Source organism: Aulonocara stuartgranti (assembly GCF_965226115.1).
Source record: "Aulonocara stuartgranti genome assembly, chromosome: 16".
NCBI lineage: Eukaryota > Metazoa > Chordata > Actinopteri > Cichliformes > Cichlidae > Aulonocara > Aulonocara stuartgranti.
In genome coordinates this window covers 21028290-21046132 of record NC_138952.1, presented here as the reverse complement: position 1 = coordinate 21046132, position 17843 = coordinate 21028290, and the positions used below count along the sequence as shown (strand labels likewise).

The 17843-nt window shown below is 41.2% G+C and overlaps 2 protein-coding genes across 2 annotated transcripts; both read right to left on the bottom strand.

The window, feature by feature from the left end:
* Positions 1-930: 930 nt before the first annotated feature.
* gpr161b (G protein-coupled receptor 161b) lies at positions 931-10846 on the bottom strand. The gene is made up of 6 exons (XM_082509074.1): positions 10307-10846; positions 8377-8764; positions 6075-6796; positions 5828-5935; positions 3804-3929; positions 931-3628 (listed from the first exon to the last, which is right to left on the bottom strand). Exons 2-6 carry the CDS (start codon positions 8718-8720, stop codon positions 3357-3359), a joined length of 1572 nt encoding a protein of 523 aa, XP_082365200.1. The 5' UTR covers positions 8721-8764; positions 10307-10846; the 3' UTR covers positions 931-3356.
* A 307-nt stretch (positions 10847-11153) lies between these two features.
* On the bottom strand, positions 11154-17072 carry otc (ornithine transcarbamylase). The gene is made up of 10 exons (XM_082507884.1): positions 16956-17072; positions 16733-16871; positions 16561-16642; positions 14850-14937; positions 14504-14657; positions 14303-14425; positions 14082-14135; positions 13840-13989; positions 11717-11854; positions 11154-11605 (listed from the first exon to the last, which is right to left on the bottom strand). Exons 1-10 carry the CDS (start codon positions 17036-17038, stop codon positions 11546-11548), a joined length of 1071 nt encoding a protein of 356 aa, XP_082364010.1. The 5' UTR covers positions 17039-17072; the 3' UTR covers positions 11154-11545.
* Positions 17073-17843: the final 771 nt, after the last annotated feature.

The window sequence follows — 17843 nt, the reverse complement described above, 5'->3', positions numbered from 1 at the left end:
AAGCAATCCCTGTGACTCGTCAAAGTGATTCATTCTATAGCACCTTTTGAGATAAACATCACAAAGCGCTTAACAACAAAATCAACATAAAAAATTAACCCACCTCAAGTCTAAAAAGATGAGACCACAGAGTCCACAGATCTCAAGCTCAGAAGCAGAGTGTTCTGGGGGGCCTCCTTTTACCTCCATGCATCCCTGCTGGGCAGGTATGGGGTGTAAAGGTGGACAGGTGCTGGTCTGTGAAGAGCTCTAAAAGTGAAAAGCAGATTCTGATCAATGGGAAGCCAGTGTAGCTGGCAGAGCAATGGTGTGACATGAGAACTTGGAATATGTAGTGAGAAGCCTCGCAGCAGTGGTCTGAAAAACCTGCAGATGTTCCAAGGACATTTTTGCTTAGACAAGTAAAAATACAATTACAGTAATCCACATGTGATGAAATAAGTACATGAATAATAATTTCCAGTTCAGAGCGTAACTCAATGGGACTTAACTTGGCAATAATTTACAAGTGATTAAAAACAAGAGTGAAACAGAAGTTTGACATGTATTAAGTGAAATCAGAGCCAAAGATTACTCCTGGCTGCCTGATAGAGACGAGTGCAGATTTAGCTCATTTTGGAAAGAAGACCAAGAGGTTCTTTCACCTTAGGCCCAAATCTGGGGCTCAAACAAGAACTTTTTCTTTAAGGAAGAAACACATTGAACATTTTCGTTAAAGTCATTTCACATTTATAGAGGTGATAAACTAATGTTACTGATGTCTTGAGGTTTGGGGTATCAGCTTTTATTCTTCCCTGCAGCATAAAGTATTTTATGATCCAGGTAACAAGCTGTCAACACAGCTGTAGGTGATGCTGACTGTGCGGCTTGTTTGCAGAACAAGAAAAACAAACGGCTCAGTGATTCAATGTTTTGGTTGCTGTTTGGCTTCAGCTCTCATTCACAGCAGACAAAGAATTCAAACGATGTTTTATGTAAAAACTAAATTTAATGCAAACATTTGTATTAACACTTACTGTATATGAAAAGGTTACATCACTCAGGTGTACATTTTTTTTCTTACAAACATAATACCTGTTCAACATACGAGGTAAGACTGAAGCACCACAACTGGGCTCTATGTATAAAAAAAATTGTCTCCTAATACAGAGAGTGTATAAGATGAGGTACAACCCAGTGTACCAATGAATATTCCCTATGCTCAGGTTTCCCGATTCAACACTAAACACACAAACATTTCTGACATCAACAAGATCGATTATTGATTCTGGACTTCATTTTCCTATGATCTCCATTTCTTGTTAGCTCATTCGGTCTTCACTGATAAGAAACTGCAGTGAAAGAGTACCCATTGTGTGTTTAAGTGCAATAACTCTGTTTGCCCACAGTCGCACGTAATCATGAAATACCAGGCCTCCAGCCGTGCTTACAGCAGGCACCTTATTCATACTACAGATATTAACAGACATTTTAGATTTTTTGCTGGCAGAATATGTTCATATATGCAAAGTGTTATGCCGTACCTTTACTAACATCACTGAACAAAATGCAAACTGCATCCCATTGTCACTGGAATGTGCACATATTAATTGGGTCATTTAGAAGTGTGTAAATGTTGTTATACCAAGTGTCTTTGACTCTGTTGAAACTGCAGCTACTAGAACACAGAACAGCTGTTCAGTCTAACTTAATTTCACTTTGATCTGCAAACTAAAGCCATTTCAACGACTCCTTTGTCCAAATCTACCAGTGATGCCTCTGAAATCAGTAAAACTTCACTGTTGCAGGAGGCAAAGTGACGGTGATAATAATAATATTGAAAATGACTCTTTCCCATGCAAATTCAAATTACTGGAGTTCATCCTGTACCAGTAAGAGTGACAAAGGTGCAGGTTGTCCTGCGTTGAGTAAACACGTACCTCACAGTCTAATTCTCCACAGTGAGTGGAAAACCTGTAGTGAGGATTTACTGAGTGCAATGTTAGGAGAGAAATTCTACCTGAAAAGAGCTAATCTGTCAAAAGATGCTGTTATTTTTTTTTTTTTTTTTTCATTTTGCCCACTGAGGCAATTTTTCTTATTAAGCTTAAAAACATACAATAACATAATATATATTATAGCAGAAGTTAATAAAATGATCAGACCAATGAAGTTACAGTAGTTAAGGCTTCCTATTAGATTTGATGCTATGCACTGGGTCCAACATCGTAGAATGAATAACGTGCCTCTTCCTGTTCGCTAATAATTTCAAGTAAGGAGTATCCACATGTAAAGAGGGCAGACTTCATCAGCGGTACCACAGAGCTCTGTAACAGTGTCAAGAGTAGGGATGGGTATCGTTTAGGTTTTATCCGATACCGGTGCCAAATCGGTACTTTTGAAACGGTGCCGGTGCTCGAACGGTGCTTAAAGACTGGAGAACACAAAATTGGTCCAAAAACCTCTCATGTTCAGCTGTTTTTTATAAAAAGATAACAGCCTTTTCTGCAGCTATGGGGCATATATGGTATCACTCTTGGCTGGAAGCAGAGCTTAAACAATGGAAAAAACACAAACTTTGTCCAAAACCTCTCATGTTCAGCTGTTTCCCTCTTTTTCTTTGGTCATTTTAGCCTTTTTGGCCAGGGTGAAGGGAGTATCTGCCATCAAACAAGAAGACAGCCGCATGTAACTACGACGCTGTTTGCTAGTTCACCTTACCTGCATTCATGTAATAACGTGGTTAGCCTACTCAACGTAAATTACACACGAACAACATTAAGCTACTCACGCAGAGAAGAACGGCTGCTGCTGCATCATCATCCGTCATCATTTCTGCTACACTGGCAGGGCTAGGGGCCAGGACTCTCCTCTTCGTGTTTTTGGGGATGTTGCTAACTCCGGGTCTGATAACAGGCACCACACCCGCAGTAGATGCGCTCGGTGTGAGGTCTCGCAGCAAGCTATCAAATACGGCGCATTTCTCGGCTTTTAAAAAAAAAACCTCTATGCGTCGCCAGCTGTTTCATCGGATTTGAGGTGTTACCTCCTTTGACAGTATCACAGTATCAGCTTGAAGCACTTGTTGCAGGCTGCTGAGTTTGCATATTTTGCTGTGAAGTACAGCCAGACTTTTGACTGCTTCGCCTTGGGCATTTTTAATCTGTAGCTCTGCTCTAAAAGAACGTACGTACCTGGCCCCGCCTACTATCCTCGGAAACGTAAAATGATTGGCTAGAATCTAAAGTGTATCACAGCTCAGGAAAAAAAAGCACCGAAATAAAGCACTGAAATGTGCGCTGCTTTTCGGTCTGGTTACTACCGTTTACGTCAGAACACCGGTACCCATCCCTAGTCAAGAGTGGGAAAGCTGCTGTTCAGGTGGGTTTCTCCTCTCCATCCTGCTCTTCTTCACCTCTGTCATCCTTAACGATCCCTTCATCAATACTCTCCAGCCTCAGTCTCTGGCCTTCCAGGTATCTGGGCCTCGGTGCGGCCCTCGCTGTGAGGAGTCCTGCTGACAGAGCTGAACTCTCCCCAAACAGGGTGAGCTTAGCATCGCTCTCTATGGCTTTCGCCAAGCAGGAGGCGAACATGTCGAGAGATTTGTGCACCTCTGCGTGGATCTGGACTGAGGATGTGTTTTCAGCTGGGGAAATCAACAGACATCAGTCAAAGCTTTGGTAAACACAAGCTACAGTAAACAATTCTCTTGCCTGGTCCCTTTTCTTTTCTTTTTTTGGTCATTTGTGTATCATGTGAAGTCTAAGGTATTTTCCCTGCTCTCTAATCTTCTGTAGAAGCGGGAAATGAATGACGGATACCTTTGGAATGCTCCACCTGGTCTTCAAAGGTGACTGAGCTCCTCCTTTTCCCGGACGGAGGCCCGTGGTGCTGCGCGAGGGAGGAGCCATCTGTGGAGAAGTTATCCAGCAGCATCACATCTGTGCCTGTGTAGGAAAATAAAGAGGATCATTGCAAGTTAACTGCAAGCAGAACTTAACAGAGATTGCAGGAAAGTTGCAGTAAAAGTCATCTTCATACCATATGGCCACAAATGTACACACAAAGGTGGATCACAAGACATTTGTTTGTGTTGAACATGACACCACTTGCCCTCCCTACAGGATCAGTTAAAAACATGAGCTGGAAAGCAAAAAGGCTGCCCAACAAAGAGGTGTATGATGCAGTAAGGTTTGTAAGGCTTTCAAACTTCATCTTTACAGCTTTGTTCTCTTTTAATTTTAAACTTAACTGTAGAAAAAAATTGAGAAAAAAAAAAGTGCTGCTTTTCTTTCTAGAAACGCATAAATTCTAAATCAAAGTTAGGCGATGCAGCATGTTTTTGGCATAATTGGACAAAAAGTTCTCAATAAGCCCTCAGTATGTTCTTAAATGAAAAGGTATTTATGTAGCATTTTTTTCTAGAGCGAAAGTATTCTGAAACAAACGACCAGGCGCTGAAGGGATTTCACCCATAGGAACATGCTTTCAATTCTATTTGAAGCCAAACAGCAGTGATTCACTGTGTTTCGGTCTGCTGCAGGAAAGAGCTCTTTTAACAAACTCCACGGTCTGGTAAGTTTCTGTAGGCTGATGACTGTGTGACAATGCTGTATGTTTATGAAGAATCTCAACTGCTCGATTAGCTGTCAAATGCTGCTGGAAAAATGTAAATATTCTTAACTTTCAGAATACCTTCAGTTTTTCTGTCATCTTAAAAACTTAAGCAGATTATGGTGGCCAATCAAACACTTTTGACATTTTGACCAACCTTATAAACAGTGCATTGGTCTTTGATCAGTAGTTGTTGATCAATGGTCATGAGAATTTACATATTAATGATCATGGAACAGACCTCCCAGCCCATTGTTCCTTCAGTGGTGCTAGTTTCAATCATTATGCAAATGTACTGTTTATAAGATTGGGGTAACCTGCAGTCAGCTGAGACTGAAGAAGTCACTTGGATGAGTGATGAAACCTTTCTCCCACTGAAAAATTCTACGTCCAGATGAACAGAATCAACCTTTTGAGGGATGTTTCATTTTATTCATGAGTCTGTAGGGATAAAATACACGATAATCCTACAATCATCAAACTGCCTCAGTCTCGGGGTTGGGGATCTGTAAAGTCTACATAGAAGAGATAATAATAAGGTACTCATGACAAATTGTCATTTTTTTCAGATCCTCATCTGCATCCAGGGTCTACCCAACCTTTTGACCCTTTGGCAGGTGAAATAGGCTCCAGCACCCCTGGACTAATAGACATGCATGATAATATGCAGGGTTTTTTTTTTTTTTTACTAAATTTAAATTTTTCATACACTTATAATTTTTCTGCAATGATTATTGAAGTTAGTCAACTCCCTATAAAAACGAATTGAAACAACAGTGTTGTGGATACAAAAGCTCACAACGCAGGCAAAAAAGAAAACAGAGGAGCTGCTGAAAGATCAGGTTCGGAAATGTATGAATTTTAATTAGATGCACTAATATCATGTCCTGTTTGTAAAAATAAATAAATAAATAAAAAATGGACACAATGGTAAGACAGCTTGTGCTACATCTACACGTACATGGGTGTTTTGGTAAATATGGCTTTTCTGTGTATTTGCCTTTCGACCACTGAAAAACTCCTGCCAGGATGAAGTTTTTCCAAAATCTTAGTTTCTGCACTTAAATGTGGACATCAGACTGTGCACCGTTTTTATTAGTACATAGTACAATTCTTCACGCTTAGGGTTATATCGCCACCTGTTGCTTTGGCATGCTCTTGGCAGCACTTGAGGATTGCTTGGAGTTTTTGATATGAAGCAATTATTTCCCCCTTTCCGTGTGCAACTTACATGAGTCCTGAGTGAAACTGAAGCCAGTGTCTCCTGTGCTGCTTCCTGGGGCCAACAGCTGTCCTCCACCCGCGAGCATGGCAGTCAGGTGTGGGGACATCCCCAAGTCTGAAAACACAAATTCTCATGAGATCATCACATCCCGCAGGAATATAAATCTAAACCAGCCTTATGCATTTACTAAAGATAAAACCAGCAACATACACACACATCTGCATGACACAGAGAGCCCCAGCTATAGTCCCACCTGTGATTCTGTTGGAGATGCTGAAGAGGCGGGACGTCCTTTGGCGCGTGGCAAACGACTCTCTGTAGTACCGATCTCCAAAGCACATCCCCAGCAGCTCCTTCCTCACCGTTTTATTCCACAGGCCATAGATGAGTGGGTGGCACACCGCGCTGCAGAAAGACAGCCACGCTACCAGAGTCTCCACCCACTGAGACACGCTGCCCTGACCCCACAAGGCCTCAGTGCCCACCACCCCAACGTATGGCCCCCAGGTCATGAGGAAGGTGCCAATCACCACTAAGATGGTGACTAAAGCCTTGCACTGACTCCCTGCGTACACGAGGCTCCGCCGACTTCCATTAGAGGAAGTCGAGGTGCTCGAGTTCTTACGCCCGTTCCTCTGGGCTCCAGTGGAGTCGTCCTGGGCCACAACAACAGTCCCACAGTGAACTTTGCGGGCTTTCATGCGGGCTACGCGGAAAATGACACCGTAACACGCCAGCATAATGAAGAAGGGTGGGAGGATGCACCAGGTGACCCAGAAGGCCGTGTAGCTCGGCTCTCTGTGCCACGACGCCACGCACGTCCACTTGAAGCAGTCGAACTCAAAGGAGGACCAGCCGAACAGAGGAGGCAGGCAGCCTACCAACGAGTGAAACCACACGTAGGCGATGACGACAACCGCCCGGTTGCCTGTGATCTTCATGGGGTAGATCATCGGGTAGAGCACGGCGTAGTACCTGTTGTGAGGAGACATGAGCACGATGAAGAAATCTGCACAACAGGAACTCAACACCGTCCTCCAGGGAGACTTTTGATCAGACTAGCACACAGGCTGCTGAGATTGGAGTCAGTGATACAAAAGCTAAAAGCTGCACTTTTCTCTCTCCCCGACAATCCTGTGAAATGTTTTCCTAAAAGCTGCAAACAGAAGAGAACAGACGAGCTTGGCAGAAGAACAAAAACAGGCTCTGTAATCTAAAATTCCCAAAGGATGCTGAGGATAATTAGGTGAGCAGTGAGAACAGCAGGAACTGTGCGCTACACAGAAAATTTACAGTAGCTCTCGGTAGCTCTGCGACACCCAACAGAATTAAAACAGTATTCAACTGCAGCGGTTTAAAAGTAGCTCCAGAAAATCTGAAAGGCAGTGCATGTGGATAAGAAGTTATTATAAGTGCTGAAACTTTAGTGTTAATCTCAAAAGTCATTCAATTGTTGATTATTGGTCTGAACATCAGATTAATCATTTCAGGCGTTTTCTAGCATTTAGGAAAACAACAGAACAGCTGCTAACAATTTCCTCGAGTCCCAAAGGTGTCTCCTAATTGCATGGTTTTCTGAACAAATAAGCCACAACCCAAAGAATTTAAATTTGCAATCAAACAAAACATGGATACATAGAGAAAACCTCACAGCCGGGGAATGTTTGATGGACAAATAATGGGGCTGGAAGGACATTTTCTGAGATGGTATCGTATGTTACTGTATATTTTTTGATTACCAAAATTAATTAACAATTCTCCCCTTCTTACAAGCAAAGCAAAATAAACTGAACTTTGTGTCTGAATAACCATTTGAGTTTGTTATTACACAAAGTACTTGCACAAAATATTGGCAAAATACGATCGAGTCTAAAAACTGGAACCAGAAAATGAAAACTAGGAAACCCCAAATATCAAAGATGTTTTTTTGTTGTTGGAATAAATAAAGTGCCTTAAAATATCTATAACTTTTTGTCTATAAATTTTGTGCAATATGTTTACTGGCTTTATTCCATGTATTTGTTTAAGCAGGCATTTAAAGTTCAAGCATTTAAGCCCATGCTCATCACCTGATCAGAGAAATCTACAGGAAAATACCACAAATTAAGTCTGTGGTTAACCTCTCTTATTTACAAGAGTGTGACGTTAGAGGGAAATGCACCAAGAGCATTTTTTAAAACTTTATTCAGCATAACATTCATCTGAGCTTGAAGTGGAAAATTGCTAACCTTCAGTTTCCTATGCTTACTGTAACTTTACTGTCTTGGTTATGTTCAGCTTCAGGACCTAAATAAAGCAACACTAAATTTCATGCTCTAGTCCATTTGATGCCAGAATCTCCCAACATCTGGGATAAATTAATAATATAGCGATGCATTAATCAGCTAAATCTTTCTCAGAAATTAGCAGAGACCAAAAATGGGCTACAGGTTCTCCGCTGGAGGGAACCATATGTCCTAATGTCAGTGTAAGGGCTCACTTTTTAAAAGAATTCAAGTTAAATGCTTAGATTGATTATAGGGCTACAATATAATACAGTATAATCTGGCACTAACCTGTCGATAGCGATAGCTCCAAGGGTAAGCATGCTGGCAGAGCTGATGAGGAGATAGAGCAGGGCGGTGAAGTTGCACCACACCACCCCAAACATCCACTCTCTCTTTGCTGAGCTCACAGCTACAAACGGTAGCACCAGCACGGACAGCAGCAGGTTGGACAGAGTCAGGCTGAACACAAACTTGTTGCTGGGTGTGAGCAGATAAGGCCTGCGATAAAGGGTTGCCACAATCAGAAAGTTCCCGAGGCAGGCGAGCAGCGTGATGGTCACAATGGAGACTGACTCCAGGGCAGCCAGACCCTCGCCATTCCCCACTGTGGTACAGTTCCTGCTCGTGTTCATGGTGAGAAGCTGGGCCACCGGACTGGTGAAGGAATGGTGGGGGACTGCTGAGGAGAAGGCATTATTAGACAAAATAAATTGCCAAACTAAGACAAAGAAAAAAACAAAACAATATCATGAATTACAGCGAAAAACAACCCTTCAACCCTCAATCTACATTCATGCAGCTGGAACTCAACTCATGGATTTTACTATTTTCTGCAGCACAAAAACTAATAGCAAAGACCAGGGACCTGTACTATGAAGCAAGTTTGATAACATACGCAGGATATTGTTATCTGGCTTTAGTTAGCCCAACAACAGGATTCGGGCTTAGGGTAACATGAAGTAGTCAATCCAGGATTTATCAAATCTAAAGCGTTGGAAGCATCTGAGCAATCAAAAACATGCACAGGTCATTTTCAGAGGTTAAACACATAATACAGCTGCTGCAGACAAACTATCAATAGTGTTTAACGCTCTGTGAGAAAAGAATAAACGCAAAAAAACGAATTCAAACTAATCTACAGCCAAGTTCAATCCCCAAACAGATGCCCTGGTTTGACATCAAATATTTATGCTTATAGAGCAAAAACAACAACAACAAGTTGCAGAATTGTTTACAGCCAACAGAGAAAACTAACATTACAGAATAAAGATGCATCTAAGACTAAATATTAATTACAGATGGTCTTTAGAGAAAGATAAAGACCTCAGATCTTCCTACTACCTACTAGCACCCTTTGTGCTAGTAGGTAGTAGATATCACTCTTCTTGGCGTGATATATTCCAGAGAACTAACTGGACAGGACGTGGTTGAGGTCTAATCTTGATCATAACCTCATCTAGAACAGGTTAGGACTGCAGCTCATCCACGGGGATATACCGCAGTAAGAAGTGAACTGCCTTCACAGTCGAGGCTAAACTCTGGAGTTACCTGGATTTGCCCAAATTTTGCTCCATGGTACAAATTTTACATATTTATAAAATATGTATGCTACATATGAATACTAAATAGTGACGGCTTTAAGTAAAGTGGTACACACACGTTTCACATTAAGGTTCAAAGTACAAAAGTAAATGTTTACAGGTGAAAAAGAATGTCAGAAATAAAACTAACAAACACTGGTTACTGTACCACCTCCCACCATACGTGTTTATGTACTAGCAATATAACTCTACTAATGTATAACAATAACTCCAGCAACAATTTACTGCAGTTTTAAAAAACTATAGAGGATTTGAACACTAGATTTCACCACGTTAAAAGACTGTTTACAGCCAGGGTAAACTTTTCACTATTAAACAGTCTTCGGTCACAGTTAAAGCCTTTCACTAGTGGAAAGCATTATCTTTGCACATTATTTCGCATCGGAAAAGCGTAATTGTTGTTAAAGCTCACTATTTTGTTTCCCTGTTAGTGTTAACCTTTTGATTTAGCGTGAATATGGAAGTAAAAAAAATACAAAATAAAACTGCATCTTGCACATGTGAAGAAGGTGCAGCACGGTGAGTTAGCGGTAACGCTAACATTAGCTAAAACTACCGTTAGTTAGCCAAAACTTTCCCCCATTGTCCCCCCTGAAACTCGGCTCTTTTTTTTTGACCTGCTTAGGCTCAGCGCTGCGGCTCCACATTTTCACTCTCGACGGGGATAAAACGTCCATCTTACTCCTCTGTTTCCACACCACAGCCCCAGAAGAGAGAGCCGAGCCAGGGAAATCCCTGAAAGCCAGTCGACATTGTTCACTTTGGTAATGTCTCTCTCCTCCGCCGACTCACAAACGGCCAGCTGCGGCTGCAATGGCGTCCTCCTCCCCATCCACCTCCCACCTCAGCTTCGACTCCCTCCCCGAGCAGTCTCCTTCCGTACGTGGGTGGTCGCTTAAGAGCATTGTCTTGCTTTCATATTGCCATTGAACCAGCTTACGTTATTTAATTTAACCGTGTGGAGTTTGTTGTGATCAAATCCTTATGACAAGTGCAGAACAACGATGAAAGTATAGTGTATTCTTTCGCGGATGCCACACGCACCGTGTGCGTTTATAGTAGTGTTTACAAAGCCATGTGAATGTGTGCGTGAGTGTTTACTTGATGACAGGCCGGCTTGTTTATGAATGAATTACTGAGCTGCATCGTTTTATCCAGCTGGACCACCCACGTAGATCATAGCTTCCCGCACTAAAACGTCACCTCCGCTTATCCAATGAAAAAACTCTGAAGGCTTCACGGCTCCATCCCATAGGGGGCGCACTCAGCCAATAACACATAACATGTTTAGTTCTGCAAGTGTAGTATATAAAGCGGTGTCATAGTGTGATTTTGTGAGTGCAGGCTTTCAGCTTAAACTTACAGGGTTTTATGATAAAATATTGTGCATTTTTATAGACTTCCCCATTTTCAGAGGCTTAAAAGTAATTGAACAATTGACTGAAGTGGCTTCAAGTGAGGCCCTTGGTCACAAAATACATTTTATTAAACAGTATCTCTGTATCATTGGTGTATTGCAAATTCCAGATATGCACTAAACATTTACAAAATCATTGGGGGTATTTTATTTATGGATTAACCTCTAGTTCTTCATCGTCACTTAAGTTTTAAGGCAGCTGTGGTGACACATCACACAAGAGTGAAATAAGAACTGTGAGCAATAAGCGAGTCCTGGGAATTCCTGGGTTCTCTGCACTTTGACACACAGACCTACTACACATAAACAGAAGCACACCACAGCCCCACGCTCCCACATGGCAGCTCTATCCTGAAGTTACAATATGACAGCATTGCAAAAGTCTTCTTTGAAGTCATCCCATGCCACAGAAAAGCTTAGTCCCTCTTAATAACTGATGTTAAAACTTCAGCATGGGGATCTGTGGCGTGTAGTCGGTCAGAAGAGAAACAATGAGGCCCTGAAAGACAGAAGACAGTTGTGATGGTCAGTTGAAAGAAAATTAAACTGGAGTTAAGAGGGGATTAAAACAAACTCAAACAGCACATTGTGCGTTAACATTTCAGCCCACCATGATGGTCCATTTTCTATTCTCTGCCTCCGAAAAAACGAGAGAACGGGATGAGTAGAACACCTGATCATCCACCTCCTCCATTTTCCGAGGGAGACAGTGCAGGAAGGTCCAGTCTGACTTGGCCACACTTCCTGTCTGTAACAGAAGGGCATCAAACCACGGGTAAGTGTTATCGTCCATGGAGTGTAAGGATTTTCAGGGATGTGACTTAGACTTTCCTTCCCTTCCTTGAACTTGTTTTCTTAATATGAAAGTATCTAACTGTGTATACTACAGGGAGTGCAGAATTATTAGGCAAATGAGTATTTTGTCCACATCATCCTCTTCATGCATGTTGTCTTACTCCAAGCTGTATAGGCTCGAAAGCCTATTACCAATTAAGCATATTAGGTGATGTGCATCTCTGTAATGAGAAGGGGTGTGGTCTAATGACATCAACACCCTATATCAGGTGTGCATAATTATTAGGCAACGTCCTTTCCTTTGGCAAAATGGGTCAAAAGAAGGACTTGACAGGCTCAGAAAAGTCAAAAATAGTGAGATATCTTGCAGAGGGATGCAGCAGTCTCAAAATTGCAAAGCTTCTGAAGCGTGATCATCGAACAATCAAGCGTTTCATTCAAGATAGTCAACAGGGTCGCAAGAAGCGTGTGGAAAAACCAAGGTGCAAAATAACTGCCCATGAACTGAGAAAAGTCAAGCGTGCAGCTGCCAAGATGCCACTTGCCACCAGTTTGGCCATATTTCAGAGCTGCAACATCACTGGAGTGCCCAAAAGCACAAGGTGTGCAATACTCAGAGACATGGCCAAGGTAAGAAAGGCTGAAAGACGACCACCACTGAACAAGACACACAAGCTGAAACGTCAAGACTGGGCCAAGAAATATCTCAACACTGGTTTTTCTAAGGTTTTATGGACTGATGAAATGAGAGTGAGTCTTGATGGGCCAGATGGATGGGCCCGTGGCTGGATTGGTAAAGGGCAGAGAGCTCCAGTCCGACTCAGAGGCCAGCAAGGTGGAGGTGGAGTACTGGTTTGGGCTGGTATCATCAAAGATGAGCTTGTGGGGCCTTTTCAGGTTGAGGATGGAGTCAAGCTCAACTCCCAGTCCTACTGCCAGTTTCTGGAAGACACCTTCTTCAAGCAGTGGTACAGGAAGAAGTCTGCATCCTTCAAGAAAAACATGATTTTCATGCAGGACAATGCTCCATCACACGCGTCCAAGTACTCCACAGCGTGGCTGGCAAGAAAGGGTATAAAAGAAGAAAAACTAATGACATGGCCTCCTTGTTCACCTGATCTGAACCCCATTGAGAACCTGTGGTCCATCATCAAATGTGAGATTTACAAGGAGGGAAAACAGTACACCTCTCTGAACAGTGTCTGGGAGGCTGTGGTTGCTGCTGCACGCAATGTTGATGGTGAACAGATCAAAACACTGACAGAATCCATGGATGGCAGGCTTTTGCAAAGAAAGGTGGCTATATTGGTCGCTGATTTGTTTTTGTTTTGTTTTTGAATGTCAGAAATGTATATTTGTGAATGTGGAGATGTTATATTGGTTTCACTGGTAAAAATAAATAATTGAAATGGGTATATATTTGTTTTTTGTTAAGTTGCCTAATAATTATGCACATTAATAGTCACCTGCACACACAGATATCCCCCTAAAATAGCTAAAACTAAAAACAAACTAAAAACTACTTCCAAAAACATTCAGCTTTGATATTAATGAGTTTTTTGGGTTCATTGAGAACATGGTTGTTGTTCAATAATAAAATTATTCCTCAAAAATACAACTTGCCTAATAATTCTGCACTCCCTGTATACGCAGAAAAACTAAACTAAAACCATTTAAAACCAGTTTCAATAGGTGGTGACATGATGCATAAAAACAAAACTTTCTCAAAAACCATTTTTATACAGTTTTCTTGTCTTTATCTAAAAAAACAACAACAATACTTTTCCGTGATTTGTTATATATTCATGTATCATTAATACACATATACACACCCAAACATATAGCAAATAAATGATTTTTATCTGAAAAATATTAGTGTTTAAAAACAGGTAAAAAGGTGAGAGTAACTACTTGGCTGAAAGTAATGTCCTTCTTTACCTGCATAGAAATCTGGTATCCATGGAAGTCTTTTAGCCTCTTTTTCTTCTCCTCTTCCTGTCCCATACTGACCCAGGTGTCAGTGACCAAGACATTGCTGTCACGGGCAGCCTCCATGGGGTCAGAGGTCAGAATCAACTGAGTACCATGCTGAGACAGAATATAATATTATTTATTAACATTAACCTTGGCAGAATACTTGAAACTAGAAGACATTAATGGCAGGTTTTAGAGGACCTCACCTGTTTGGCGAGCCTGTGTGCCTCTTCAGTAACGCCCTTGTCTGGCTCGTACCCCTGAACACAAAGATATGACTTTATCTTACTGACACAAGAAGTGCGCAGATAAGAAGCTCAAGGCTGACTGCCTGCCTTTAACCTCAAACTACACAAAAACACATAAGATACAAAGACCAGAGTAACAAAGGGATCACATGCATCCAATAGCGCAATAAGAAACCAACCTTCGGTGTAGCAACCTTAAGATGAACTCCGAGTTTGGCTGCAGTCATCATGAAGGAGTGGAGAACATTGTTGCCATCTCCAATCCAGCTCACCGTTAGACCATTAAGGGATCCGTAATGCTCCTGGATTTAAAGAAAACAGGTACTGCATGGTTATCAACTAGTGCATTAAAATTGCAGAATACCACAGGGTAAGAGTACCTGTAAGGTGAGGAAGTCAGCCAGAATCTGGATTGGGTGATACAGATCTGACAGTCCGTTAATGATGGGGATTGAAGCCTCCCTATCTAGCTCCTCCAGCGTCGAGTGCTTGTAAACACGAGCCAAGACAACATCACAGAATCCAGAGAGGACCCTGTTGTGAAAGATCAGACATGCACAAGGACTTTGTGGTTTATATACTGAGCCAGGAGGGAAATCTTGTTGAGAAAAACTGCGTTTCTTCTTCAGCAATTACATACAACAATGAAAATCATGAGGAGACTGCTATAGAAAAGGTTAAAGCCTGCAGCTGCTTTTATTTCCCTGAGATAAACCAACAGCTCACCTGGCTGTATCTGTGCAGCTCTCATTCACTCCCAGGTGGATGTCCTGTGAGGTAAGGAAACAGGGGTGTCCACCCAGCAGAGAAAATCCTGGAGTTACAAGATTAAGGTACTTTTAGTTTCCCTAAAAGTCAACTAGTGCTTTAAAAAGTGTACTTAAAGTAAATGTGCAGGCAGGAATATATAGAGGAGTGCACACTAAGGGGAGTGTGGGGGTGGTGGAGAGGGGAAATGAGGAGTGCTGATCAGTGTTTTGGTGGGGGTTTGTACTGAAAGTCGCCTTTCAGCAGTTCTTTTGTGACTACATTAACAATGACTGCACTGAATGGCATTAGCCGGGCTCCTGCACAAGGATAGTTTTTTAATTTATGTAATTATTGGCTTAATGACCTTCCATGCAGTAAGATACCACTGTTAAAACCATTGTACTTTTAATCCCTATAGGTAAAGCTACATTAGCATGTTTTCATCAGTGAAATAAAGCAAGCATTCATTCATACATGTCATCTATGTAAACAAAGACTGACTTTGGCCTGATGTGACAAGACCATATTACTCACTGTAGGGTGTAACTGTATGGATCTATGCCAATATTAAATCAAGAATGATTCAGTTAATACATATAAATAATAAAAAAGCTGACTAAGAAATAAAAAGCTACAAAGCAAATATTGGGATGTATAATTGAAACAGTAATTATGGAAAAACTTCAACTTTCTGCCTCTGAAAAAATAAAACAAATAAAAATTTTGGGTTATTATCAAAAGATTGTGTAACTTATTAATTTCGCATCTTGACATAGTTAACTAAAAACGTCTAAATTGAACGAAATAACTTGAAATTTTTAAATTAAGGTTAAGAAAATTCCAAGTTTCGTTACGGTCGTCATGAAGGTGTGCAGTTATGGATAACAACAATGTTTTTGTGTGTGTTTTGTTGTTGTTTTTCCAATGGGAGAAAGCATCCATTATATGCATAAAGAAACACACAGCAAATTTCAGAATCACTTTCATTGCTCAATTTATACACAATAACAACCTAAATTTGTGACTTACAGAAAAAAAATGTTGTTTTTTTCAGTGGTGGAAGCAAGTTTCCATTAATTTAACATAATATTAAATAAAAAAGAATGACTATTAGGAAAAAAAAACCCCTGAAATATATGAGTAACCAAACACATGAAAAATATAAAGATACACAAGCAAAACAAAATGAAGACTGAATCTGATTGAGATGCTGTGACGTGACCGTATAAAGGCGGCTCATGCTCAAAAACCCTCTAATGTGGCAGAATTACAACAATTCTGCAAAGATCAGCGGCTGAAATTCCTCCATGGTGCAGTGAAAGACTCATTGCCAGTTATCGCAAACACCTAATTTAAGTTGTTGCTACTAAAAGTGGCCCAACCAGTTATTAGGTTTTATTGGGCAATAATTTTTCATACAGGGTCATGTAGGTTTGGATTTTTTCCTCTTAACAAACACCTTTATTTAGAAATTGCATTTTGCGTTTACTTGTGTTATCTTTGTCTAATATTTAAATTTGTTTGATGAGCTGAAAAATTAAAATGTGACAAACAAAAAAATAGGAAATCAGAATAGGGGGACAAAAGCCTTTCCACACCACTACATATAGCAATGAAATATCTTGCCTCTGTCAAATCCCATACCCTGAGCCACGTCATGCATATGTTTGCATAGAAAAACTGACACCTGTTTCTGTGGAGATTCTTGTTCTGGTGCTCCTCTTCTCAAATATCATTGCAATCGACTTTCCTTGTAGAAGAGGCAAATACTGAAATAGAAATGACTCTTAATTACACATCCAGAGACCACAGAGTACACCAACTATAAGTACTGAAGTTTTGCAATTAAAGTTAAATACCTGTTTTTCGTGCTTGATCCGATGCTTGAGGTCTCCGGAGACCCACAGCAGCTTCTTGATTTCATCTGAGCTGAAATCCTTCAGAGTCAGACAGCTGCGACCTTTTAAATTCACCGAGCCGAGGCAGGCGGCTCCGGCGCTGGAAAAGCAACAAATATATTTTATCTTTTATCACCCGCACCCTACTTTCACAGCTCTTCTTCCACATTCGGATTTATCTTACCCAAACGCTCGTGCTGAACAGCTGTGCAGAGATTGGAAATATCTGGAAAGCGGGCTTTTTGCAGCAGACAGCCTCAGAGGCATGGTGGCTCACGGTAAGTGCAGCGGGAGCGCAATGCTATGTGGATATTTCATCAGAGAGGAACAACTTCTGTATGCCTCCTGTGTTTCAGGTGTCCTGCCAAAAGTAGTTACCCCCGGCAAAAACTGTTTCCCAATCTACGAGAGCGCGCAAAGGAGGAGGAGCCACTTGCCCAGCTTCGTTTCTGTACGCTACTTGTCACTGATCTGCAATCCGCGCAATAAAGCGTAAACCTGGAAAACAAACAACAGACTCGATTCGTGAATGGATTTTAATACTAACTTCGTGACATTGTAATGTGCCGTGCGGAAGACTATTGAAGTAAGTGCTTCCCAGTATCTGCTGGGAATAGTTTGTCCAAACAAAGACGTTGATACTATGGTTTACATTTCTGTAATGCACATTAGCGGTGCTATCACGAAGGAGTTTATTTGCAAAATAAATCAGAGTATAACCAATAACCCCAGTAACTCTGGAGAGGATTTCTTCCTCCCAGCAAAGGTTATAGAGGGGTACAGATTTTATCAGGCTGTGTGGCAGCGTCTGCCAAAATGTGTGTCCTCTCCATCAATAATAAACGTTAGCAGTTTTTCTTTGACAATAAATAATTTAAATAAAAAAAACATATAAATATACACGTCTTTGTCAGTAACAGGGCTTTTCAAAAATTTGCAAGTCAGTTTTGGGCAACCTTTCGTAGGCCTATTCGACTCCAACATTGACACATTTTTCCAAAATCTTAGGTCACGTGGGTTTCCTCGTTAATTATTCAAATTAGTTCACGTTGTGAAAACCCGAGTTCCTCTG

Excerpts from the sequence above, each read along its gene's own strand:
- gpr161b (XM_082509074.1), bottom strand. The coding sequence starts at position 8,720 with ATGAACACGAGCAGGAACTGTACCACAGTGGGGAATGGCGAGGGTCTG. Across the intron at positions 6,797-8,376 it reads GGAGCTATCGCTATCGACAG|GTACTACGCCGTGCTCTACC; the intron begins GTTAGTGCCAGA and ends TCCTCACAACAG. Across the intron at positions 3,629-3,803 it reads CCAGGTGGAGCATTCCAAAG|CTGAAAACACATCCTCAGTC; the intron begins GTATCCGTCATT and ends TGATTTCCCCAG.
- otc (XM_082507884.1), bottom strand. The coding sequence starts at position 17,038 with ATGCCTCTGAGGCTGTCTGCTGCAAAAAGCCCGCTTTCCAGATATTTC. Across the intron at positions 14,938-16,560 it reads AAGAATCTCCACAGAAACAG|GATTTTCTCTGCTGGGTGGA; the intron begins GTGTCAGTTTTT and ends TTGTAACTCCAG. Across the intron at positions 14,426-14,503 it reads CTGACTTCCTCACCTTACAG|GAGCATTACGGATCCCTTAA; the intron begins GTACTCTTACCC and ends CTTTAAATCCAG.